This window comes from Lithobates pipiens, unplaced genomic scaffold, assembly GCF_037356315.1.
Source record: "Lithobates pipiens isolate NorthernLeopardFrog02 unplaced genomic scaffold, aLitPip1_a1.2 Scaffold_10, whole genome shotgun sequence".
Classification (NCBI taxonomy): domain Eukaryota; kingdom Metazoa; phylum Chordata; class Amphibia; order Anura; family Ranidae; genus Lithobates; species Lithobates pipiens.
Genome location: NW_027507686.1, coordinates 14,668,593 through 14,679,249, shown reverse-complemented (window position 1 = coordinate 14,679,249; position 10,657 = coordinate 14,668,593). Strand labels below are relative to the sequence as shown.

At 45.5% G+C, this 10,657-nt stretch overlaps 2 protein-coding genes across 2 annotated transcripts in view; one reads left to right on the top strand and one right to left on the bottom strand.

Moving 5' to 3' along the window:
• LOC143941356 (protein C-mannosyl-transferase DPY19L3-like) overlaps window positions 1–117 on the bottom strand; it is a 49,486-nt gene extending 49,369 nt beyond the window's left edge. Inside the window, exon 1 of the mRNA XM_077463331.1 lies at window positions 37–117. Coding sequence (XP_077319457.1) covers window positions 37–117 — 81 coding nt within the window. The remainder of the gene's footprint in view (window positions 1–36) is intronic.
• A 2,551-nt stretch (window positions 118–2,668) lies between these two features.
• LOC143927518 (neural-cadherin-like) overlaps window positions 2,669–10,657 on the top strand; it is a 55,795-nt gene continuing 47,806 nt past the window's right edge. The window contains exons 1-2 of the mRNA XM_077451625.1: window positions 2,669–2,950; window positions 4,798–6,409. Coding sequence (XP_077307751.1) covers window positions 2,669–2,950; window positions 4,798–6,409 — 1,894 coding nt within the window. The remainder of the gene's footprint in view (window positions 2,951–4,797; window positions 6,410–10,657) is intronic.

The window sequence follows — 10,657 nt, the reverse complement described above, 5'->3', positions numbered from 1 at the left end:
TTGAATTTAGGTGTGCTATGAAAAGAGAAAACCTACTGACATTATATTGCCTTTGGCGTCCACCATCTGAAAATAATTGGATGGTTTGTTATGCAAACCAGTTGACTTTACTACCATCTGAGCCACATGGAAGATCAGGAGAGCCAGCGGAAAGTCTTTATTGCTTGCTAGTTTTGGGTCAATAACTTAAGGTATTGAAGAAGGATGGTGAGTAGGGCAGCTGGGCAACTAGTCATTTTAGAAAATGTGGTAAGGAGTGGCAGCCTCCATTTTATTCCTTTTGATAATTTTATTTTAAATAAATTTACTGGCCACATAAACTAACTCATGGGTAGTAGACAACTTGTCCTTTAAAGCCCTTCTCCAGAAAAAGTATTATACCCATCTCCCCCCTTCCCACAAATCTCCCAAAAATGAATATTCAAAAAATAAAATCTCCCAATATTAAAATATTCAGAAATATTCACTAGCACCTTCACTAAAAGACAAAAAAGAGTGCATCGGTCTTGTGCAAACTCTTCAATAAAATTGTATTAATAAATACTTTTCATACTGAAATGCTTGAGTATGAAAAGCTTGCAAAAAACGGAATATAAATCATGGCATCCACCCAAGTATAGATTCCCTCAAGGACTAACTGTAGGACACGTTCAGCAACCTTCTGTTGCTGCCTCAATTGTGTATAGTGCTGAAACATTTTGAGGGCAAAACCCTCTTTATATATATATATATATATATATATATATATATATATATATATATATATATATATATATATATGAAACCTTTTTTTGCTCAACCAAACTTAGCCCTTGTACACACGGTCGGAGATTCCGACAACTAAATCCGTCGGAGTAATTCCGACGGATTAATTCCAGAAGAGGTCCGGAAGTGATGTTGCATACACACGGTCAGACTAAGTTGTCGGAAAATCCGATTGTACATAACGTGATGACGTTATTTTGTTACGACGGGACTACATTCAGGCTAGGAGCCAATAGCTTTGGTCTAGGAATTTGATCTGAGCATGCGTGGCACTTTGTCCGTCGGAGTAGGCTACACATGATCGGAGTATGTCCGATAGGAGCATTTTGTCTGAAAGTTTTACCGGCAAGTTGGAAAACTTGGTCCGTCGGATATTCCGACGGAAACAGTCCGATGCAGACCACACACAGTCGGAATATCCGACAAAACGGTCCGATAGGAAACATTCCGTCGGAATCTCCGACCGTGTGTACAAGGGCTAAGTGTCATATTTCCTTGGCTTAAATCAGAGGACTGCATTTCTTTCCGTTTCCAACCATGTTTTCATACTGTATGAGTACTCATAGTGACCATAGTGGATGATCCAATGCAAACCACAGTGAAATGATGAGACAGCATTTGGTCACAAACATGCACACTCTTTTATTAGTGCAATGTTGCATTAGTCAAGTTAGCCAACGTTTCAGAGCCACACAGGGTTCTTCCCTCAAGGCAACATAGGCTCTATGTTGTCTTGAGAAAGGGATTCTGCCTAGCCCTGAAACATTGGCTTACTTAAAGCGGAGGTCCACCCTAAAGTGGACCTTCCGCTCATTGGAACCCTCCCCCCCTCCGGCGCCACAATTGGCACCTTTCAGGGGGGAGGGGGGTGCAGGTACCTGTACAGTACAGGTATCTGCACCCACTTCCGGGATAGCTCTCTGCGGAAAGGGGCGTAGATTACGCCCCTTTCCGAAAGTCCCCCGCTGCCTGCTGGGAAACACACAGATCCCAGAGGCAGCGGGTCCATCCTTATTGCGCAGCGCGACTCGCGCATGCGCAGTAGGGAACCGGGAAATGAAGCCGAAAGGCTCCACTTCCCGATTCCCATACCCAAGATGGCGGCGGCAGCACCCGAGAGACGATCGAGAGATCGGCTTCGGGTGCCGACATCGCGGGCGCGCTGGACAGGTAAGTGTCACTATTTTAAAAGTCAGCAGCTGCAGTATTTGTAGCTGCTGGCTTTAAAAAAAAAAAAAAAACGCGGACTCCCGGCGGACTCCCTCTTTAATTGCTGTGACCATGCACTAATAAAAGAGTATATATATTTCCCTTGCTGGCATCACTTCTGGAAGTGGAGACTGTTGATCCAGCACATCAACCTATGCCTGCACCGATAAGTCACCTGGTGGAGACGTCATCTCGTGTAGTCTTCTGGAGCCTGAGAGAACACCACTGTTGACAGCCATTAGAAAATGTTCACATCACCCGCAGCAATGTGGGTACCCAGAAAAAAGTCTCTTCTTCTCAGTATTGAGTAGGATGGAAGACTTGGAACACGTGTCGCATGACACACGGATTAAGGTAAGTTAAAGGAACTTTTAGGTACTTTATTGTACCCTGTTGATTAGTTAGAGGGGGTGAGGGGAAAGGGTATCTGCGGGATGCTTATTCTTTGAGATCAGTTTTTGGGATGGTGAAATCAGACACCTTTTCATATTTGTTTTATTAGCAAAATATTCTTTAAATTTATAAGCTCACATGCAATAAAATAGTTCTAATTTAAAACTGCAGTAATCCATAGGCGTCTATCAGAATCCTTCTTGTATTGGTCTCAGCACATCAGATGCAAATTCTCTAAGATCCCTTACTTGAAACAACTCATTTAAATGTGGTAAAAAAATATCAAATTCTTTCTTCAGGTATGAATGCAAATATCCGATATCAAATCACATCAGGTAACATTGGCGGAGTGCTGGATGTCAACCCAGAGACGGGCGCCATTTTAATTGTGCACCCCCTGGATTATGAGGAGGTGAAGGTCTATGTGCTCACCCTGTTGGCATCTGATGGGAAAAGGGAGGATTATGCCACTGTGACCATCAGCGTGTTGAACAAAAATGATGAGGCCCCAGTCTTTTCTTTGAATGAATATCGAGGAAGTGTCACAGAGGGGCTGGTTGACTTGCCAGTGTTTGTGCTACAGGTAAGGATTTTTTTTTCCGTGTTTCTAAATGCCGTTTAATGCTCCTGGTTCATAGTCCAGGTTTTCATTACCTATAATTCAACTAGTTATTGTTTAATAAACAAGTCAACTTTCCCATGTTCACCTTAGACCAGCCTTTCTCAACCTTTTCAACACAAAGGAACCCTTGAAATAGTTTTCCAGTTTCGGGGGAACCCCTGCTAAAAATGAGAAATTTACAACTCATGATACATTAGGTTGATGGGCAGTGGGAAGAATGGTCCTTACACTTGTGGTCATTGGGAAGAATGACCTCCTTACAGATAGCTAAAAATATCAACGGTGACCTTGGAAACTTATCTGAGAGGCAGAAATGGCCCAATGCTGAAGGAATCCCTAGCAACCTCTGGAGGAACACTAGGGTTCCACGGAACCCTGGTTGAGAATCACTGCCTTAGACCAATGGGTCTCAACTTGATTCAAACTTGGGCCCAGTAAATTCTTCCAAAACCTCCCATGTCCCAATAGTAAAACAAAATAAAATAAACACAATTAAAGTATAGATATAGAAGAAAAGGAAAAATGTTGGGACTTTAAATGAGGCGGTGACCGGGTAAGGTCAATTGCCTCCATCCCTATATAATTGAAACAAACAGGAGGACTGGGGGTTGGGACTTTAAATGAAGCAGGCAGGTGTAAAAAGTTTACTCATCCACTCTTCAGGAGCATGCACATGGAAAACTGAATGCTGTAGTATAATAGTAACAAGAATATCTGTAAGGTCTGACCCGGTCACGGAAGGAGATTAAGATAAAATAGAATAATTAGAGGTAATCTTACCTAGGAGAAACCCCCCCAAAACAACTCTCAAAAGTACTTACACTGTGTGTGCCTATGCAGTAGCAAAGTGCCAACATGGATCAGAAAACCCCTAGGGTTATCACTGGTGGGAGCTGAGGTGGTAATGACAGACCGGGACTCAACAAAGATGGTTTCCAAGAAAGAAAAGTATAGATATGTTGAAATGCTGAAGGGATCTTGGTGGGGCTGGGTAACACCAGGGGGGATGGGGGTACTGGAGAGGGTTAGTGCACGCTTCAGCAGACTTTGGTGGCTCCTAGCGTGGGCTGAGGCAACTGTGGAAGATGGGGTCTCTGAAGGGGGCTGGGTGGCACTGTGGGAGTTTGAAGGGCCCTCTGGGAGATTGTGGGGCATTGTTGGGGGCTGAGGGCACTTGGAAAGCTTGGGGCACTGTGGGAGGATGAGAGGAACTGCAGGCCACTATGGAAGGTTGGGGGCACTATGGGAGCTGGGAGGCACTGTGAGAGGTTAGGGGATATGCAGCTGACTGGAAGCCCAGGAAAAGGGAGGCTGAGGCCTGAAGGTTGAGCACTACTGCTCTAGGTCAACTTAATTCTCTCCTCTCCAACCTTCGCCTTACACAATTCTCCTTCAAATGGTGTCTAAACAAGCTAATGAATTCTCTCTAGAAATGCATAGAGAATCTAAAAAGTGCTAGGGGACACCATCCAGTGTAAAGCAGAGCAAAAAAATGTTCCCTATAAAGGTGGCTCTACAATCACATCTAATTTTAGCCATGTAGAACTTCTAAATGTTTTAGAAAACCAATGGGTAATCAGTGGGTACCTTCCAGATTCTCTACACGACTTAGGCGTATAGTTAGAATCAATGTGACTTTCACCAAACATTTATAGGTGATAAATTGAGCACTAAAACACTTGGACCTTGACGATTCACCTGCAGTGAATGTTTGGTGAATATGAGATTCACTTCTTTATAAATATGTCCATAGTGTTTATTTGTGATTTTTTTTTATTATTATTAATGTTTCTTCTCACACCACCCAGGTCTCTGCTAACGATCCAGACCATAGTGAATTGGGAGGTTTAAAGTATTCTCTTCATGGAAGTGGTGCTGAAACGGTCTTTACCATAACTGAAAAGACGGGACAAATATTTGCCCTGCTGACCCTGGACCGTGAAGAACATGCAGTGTGGAGATTTGTGGTATTGGCCACTGATGACGATGGGGATGGTCTTACGGGATTTACTGATGTGATCATCTACGTACAGGACATTAATGACAATGCCCCACAGTTCCTCTGCACTTTTAACATTTGTAATGCCAGCGTGGTTGAACATTCACCACCAAGTACCTCAGTCATGGAGATGGCAGCCATAGATCTCGATGATAAAAACGAAGGCCGAAATGCCATTTTGACTTACTCGATAGTGCCCAGTCCATTGGATTTATCAAGCCAAAATATGTTTAAAATAAATAATGAGACTGGTACCATCTATACAGCTGTTGGAGACATTGATAGAGAAAAGAATGATACTTATTTGATTTGGGTAGAAGTTAAAGACGGTGGTGGACTGTCGACCACAGGTACGGCAACAGTCACAGTGGTAGATATTAATGATCATGCCCCAAGATTTACGCAAGATGTTTGGACTGCAGTCATTCCGGAAACCAGTGAAGTCAACTTTAAGGTCCTTCAGGTCTCTGCCCTCGATGAGGATGTTGGAGAAAACGCTTTACTGACCTTCAGCATTATCGAGGGAGATCCTGATCAAAAATTTTCCATTGAAAATGGAAGGAAGAACCACCTGGCCGAAATAAAATTGAAAAAGAAACTGGATTACGAAAACCCTCATGAGCGTTGGTTTAATCTCACCATCAAAGTAGAAGATTTAGAGTTTTCTACTACTTCTTATTGCCTGATAGAATTACAAGATTATAATGACCACCCTCCTATCTTTAGTCCATCAGTGGTTCACGTGGCACCTTTTTTCGAAAATATAACTATAGGAAGCATTATAACTCAAGTGACAGCTACAGATGCCGATTCAAGCGAAAATGGGCAGATATCTTACAATATTCAATCAGACTCAGATGTTCTTGAAGAATTTTATGTTGACCAAAGTGGTTCCTTGCTAGTGGCTAAATCACTGGACCGGGAAACCATGTCACAGTATGCTCTAGTCATTCTGGCCATTGATAATGGTTCTCCGGCACAAACGGGCACAGCAACAGTGTATCTCACCCTTCTAGATGTCAATGACAATGGTCCAAGGTTTGACGGCTTGTATATGCCTGTAGTTTGGGAAAATGCAGCTTGGCCACAGACTTTACGTATGAACGAAAGCTCTTATTTGTTGTATGTCGTAGATGCAGACTCTCCAGGGAATGGGCCACCTTTTCGGTTTTCCCTTCCAAGTGACCTCCAGAATTCCTCCGACTTCCTGCTTGTTGACCATAGAAATAACACAGCCTCAATCCAAACTCAGAGAATCTTTGATCGGGAAAAAGAGAAAGAGTTTCATCTTCCTGTGATTGTAACCGATAGTGGGAACCCACCGATGAGTGCCACAAATACGCTGACGATAACCATCGGAGATGAAAATGATAATGGACACAAAGAAGGCCACAAGGAAGTCTACGTCTATATTCATGGAGGTAAGAGAGAGTCAACAGCATCCCAGAAATGTTTAGTTATTTGACTATGACTTCAAGGAGAGGTCCACTAATATGTGCCATTTGTGCTCAACATGAGCAATGCTGTCAATCACCTTGATGCTGTAATGACGGTGGGTACAAACACATACAGTGCCTTGAAAAAGTATTCATACCCCCTGAAATTTTCCACATTTTGTCATGTTACAACCAAAAACATAATTGTATTTTATTGGGATTTTATGTGATAGACCAACACAAAGTGGCACATAACTATGAAGTGGAAGGAAAATTATAAATAGTTTTCAAATGGTTTTACAAATAAATATGTGAAAAGTGTGAGGTGCATTTGTATTCAGCCCACTTTATACTCTGATAACCCTAACTAAAATCTGGTGGAACCAATTGCCTTCAGAAGTCACCTAATTAGTAAATAGAGTCCATCTGTGTGTAATTTAATCTCAGTATCAATACAGTTGTTCTGTGAAGCCCTCAGAGGTTTGTTAGAGAACCTTAGTGAACAAACAGCATCACGAAGGCCAAGTAACACATCAGACAGGTCAGGGATAAAGTTGTGGAGAGGTTTATGCTGCTTTTTGCAACTCTACTCCAGTGCTCTGTGCTGGCAGATCAGAGTAGCAGTCACAGCCCTCTGCACAAGAGACTTGCATTGTGGAGGAAGAGAGGGGTGTGTCTGACCAGGTCTACTACTGAGTGCTGATTTCCAGGAGCACTAGGTAAACCTCTAGTGCCCATTGGACTTTGCGATCATAGTCAGACTCCCCGCACAACTGCTGTAACAGGAAATTGTGGTAATGCAAAAAAAAATGGAAGTAGTGCAAAACCTTTCTAACTGCATTCTTATTTCAGTTACTTGAACTGAAATCGCTAACTAGTCTTGTACCCAGGGGCGTTGCTAGGTGGCAAAAAGAACAGGGGCTTCAGCCAGAAGTCCAAGGCTGGAAACGGGGGGTGGGGTGGGGTGTTGTACGTGATGCAGGCTTTTGTTTTGGCTGGGCCATGACCTACCTGACCTACATACACTGACGGTAGTGACCTACATACACTGACAGTAGTGACCTACATACACTGACCTACCTACACTGACCTGCCTGACCTACATACACTGACATTTACATACACTGACCTACCTACACTGACGGTAGTGACTTACCTACAGTGACCTACCTACACTGACCTGCCTGACCCACATACACTGACATTTACATACACTGTCTGACCTACCTCAGCTCAGCCGTGGTGTGCGGTGTCACAGCAGCCAGTCAGTCAGAGGAGAAGAGGAGGGGAGAGCAGCCCACTCGAGCGGCGATGTGGCACGGCGGCCGCATTGTAATTCCTGCCTTCTGGAGCCTGCAGCACCTATGATGGACATCCCACGTCCCACGGTCCCGGCATTGGACCAGTGGCAGTGGCGTAACTAGAACCTTCAGGGCCCTGATGCATAAACCATGAAGGGCCCCCCTGAACCCCAGCCAGGGCCCTTCCCTCAGAGTCCGGCGGTGGAACTCCAGGGCGTGCTCACAGGTATAACCTTTGTGAGCCCTGTAGTTCCACCACTGGTATCAGTAGTTTTTTTATTTTTTATTATTTTACATTTTTAGGTGCCCCATTGGGGGACTGTGCCTAGGCAGGATGGGGTCCCCGTCCCCAGAAGAGATGAGGTCCCTTTCTCCAGGGCAGATGAAGTTACTGCCCCCAGATGAGAAGGGGTCCCTGTCCCCAGGGGAGGTGGGGGTCCCTGTCCCCAGGGGAGGTGGGGGTCCCTGTCCCCACGTGAGAAGGGGTCCCTGTCCCCAGGGGGAGATGGAGGGGGTATGTAATGGTGTGTGGGGGATGGGGTCCTCTCACTCACCATGACCAAGCTGCAGGCCGCGCACTCATCCATGTTGGCCTGGGCTCCATCCAGTGTGCTGGACGGGCGATCAGCATATCTCCCAGAAAGACCTTTCATCATCTGTGTATGACGGGGGAGGAGGGGGGCTGGCAGACAAGCCTGCAGTGTCCTCCGGGGGTCTCTCATAGGGCTGAACTGCATCTGTGTACTTAAAGTTTGTTTACCCAGGAGAAGTATGCAGTGCAGTGTGGTCCGTACTCAGGGGGGGCGGGACTCTGGCTGGGGAGAACAGACATCGGACTGAGCGGCAATGCATGGAGCAGGAGAGGGGTACTCTGAGGAGCCGGCCGAGGACACAGGTCATGCGGGGAGTGCACAACTAAAGAGCAGCCAGTGCGATAGTCGAGCATGGAGCTCTGCTAGTCACCCTCCACCTCCACCACCCGTGTGCATGGTGCACTGGTACCCCTAGCTGCCTATGCTGCTGCCAGTCATATGTAGAGGGGGCTGCATGGGCCCCCTGCATCACAGGGCCCAGTTGCGGTCGCGACTGCTGCACCCCCTATAGTTACGCCCCTGACCAGTGGGATGTCCATCATAGGCATTGCAGGCTCCAGAAGGCGGGACCTGCTATGGCACTCGGCCACATTCGGGATCAGATGGGTCCCAGCACTCGCCACTTGGGGCTAACAATGGAGAGCTGCATGCCTGAGACTCTGGGCTTTTCGGGGTCACTTACGGGGCTTCAGCCCCCCCCTAGCCACCCCCTCCCGATGCCCCTGCTTGTACCCCACATGTTATAATTGCTCTGTAGAAATGCTGCTTCTTAAAACTCCACTCCGGTGCTCTGTGCTGGCAGAGCAGAGTAGCAGCCACACCCCTCTGCACAAGGGACCTGTATTGTGGAGGAAGAGAGGGGTGTGTCTGATCAGGTCTACTACTGAGTGCTGATTTCCAAGAGCACTAGGTAAACCTCTAGTGCCCACTGGACTTTGTGGCCATATTCAGACTCCCTGCACAACTGCTGTAACAGGAAATTGTGGTAATGCTATAAAAATTACAGTATTTATTGCAGTCTTTCTAACTGCACCTTTATTTCAGTGACTTAAACTGAAATCGCCAAAACTAGTGCTGTACCCCACATGTTATAATTGCTCTGTGCAAATGCTGCTTTTTGCAACTCCACTCCAGTGCTCTGTGCTGGCAGAGCAGAGTAGCAGTCACACCCCTCTGCACAAGAGACTTGTATTGTGGAGGAAGGGAGGGATGTGTCTGACCAGGTCTACCACTAAGTGCTGATTACTAGGGGCACTGGGTCAAACCCTGATGCCCATTGGACCACTCAGTCATATTCAGACTCCCTGAACAACCACCGTAACGGGAAAGGGTAGTCAGATTATTAAAAAGGAGGTAATTAGTGCAATGTCTAATTAACTGCATCCCTATTCCATTGGCTTCAATTGGGCTTAAAATACTATATGGTTTGTGTAGCAAAAGCAGAGTTTCCCTTCAACGCCGCCAATTTGTTTTAAGAGCACCGTTATCCTTGAAGAATATTAAAAGATCTGGAAATAAAAGGAGCCTCGGTGTTCATTTCCTTCCAGATGAAAAGACGACTGGTTTAATTTCCTATTCCATACACCATCCACCCACCCAGCAATTCAAATGATGTGTTTTTTTTTTCCCCCTCGCCTTTAAATCACATGAAATAATGTCTCGTTCTTCCCGTCGCTCTCCCATTGTTGCTCCGCTTGTCAGTAGAATGCCATTAATCCTTCGTTCCGCCTGGATTTTTGTGTCCCAAATGCATTATTTTGCATTTATTGGCATTCAAATGTTGCGGTCACCCTTTCGTTCATTCCTCTAATTTACTGAAAGCATTAATCTTGATGTTTTCGCTCCCTTGGAACGTCAGCCGTGCTCGATGGATCTACTTGCCCTAATGGCAGGAGAACGGCGTAATGCTATTCAGCTTTGTATTCTACTACGGGCTGATTATACAGAATGCCATGTCGCTGGTGTGACAACGCATTTCACTTCTAAAATAAAGGTCAGCGCACAAACAAGGTGTTTGTCTTAGAAATTTCTGCAGGCAAAGCAACAAAAGCTTCAGAAAATAAGTTGAATGAATGCGGCTAGATGGGCAAATGAATTGAAAGCTTTCAGTCCACCTTTTAATTGGTTTTAGGCAGGTGCTGTGGGTAGGTGTAGGTTGACAAATAGACCTTGGTGCCAACTATAAACTGCCCCCTGCAGGTTGGCTAGAGGGGTGCTGTAGAATGATGGAGGCCGGGACAGATCACTTGACCAAACAGCTGTGACAGCTGTTGACCCCTCATGAATCACCCACTAGTTTCTGATAAATTTTGTAGACTTCGGGTCTCCAAGGTCTATTT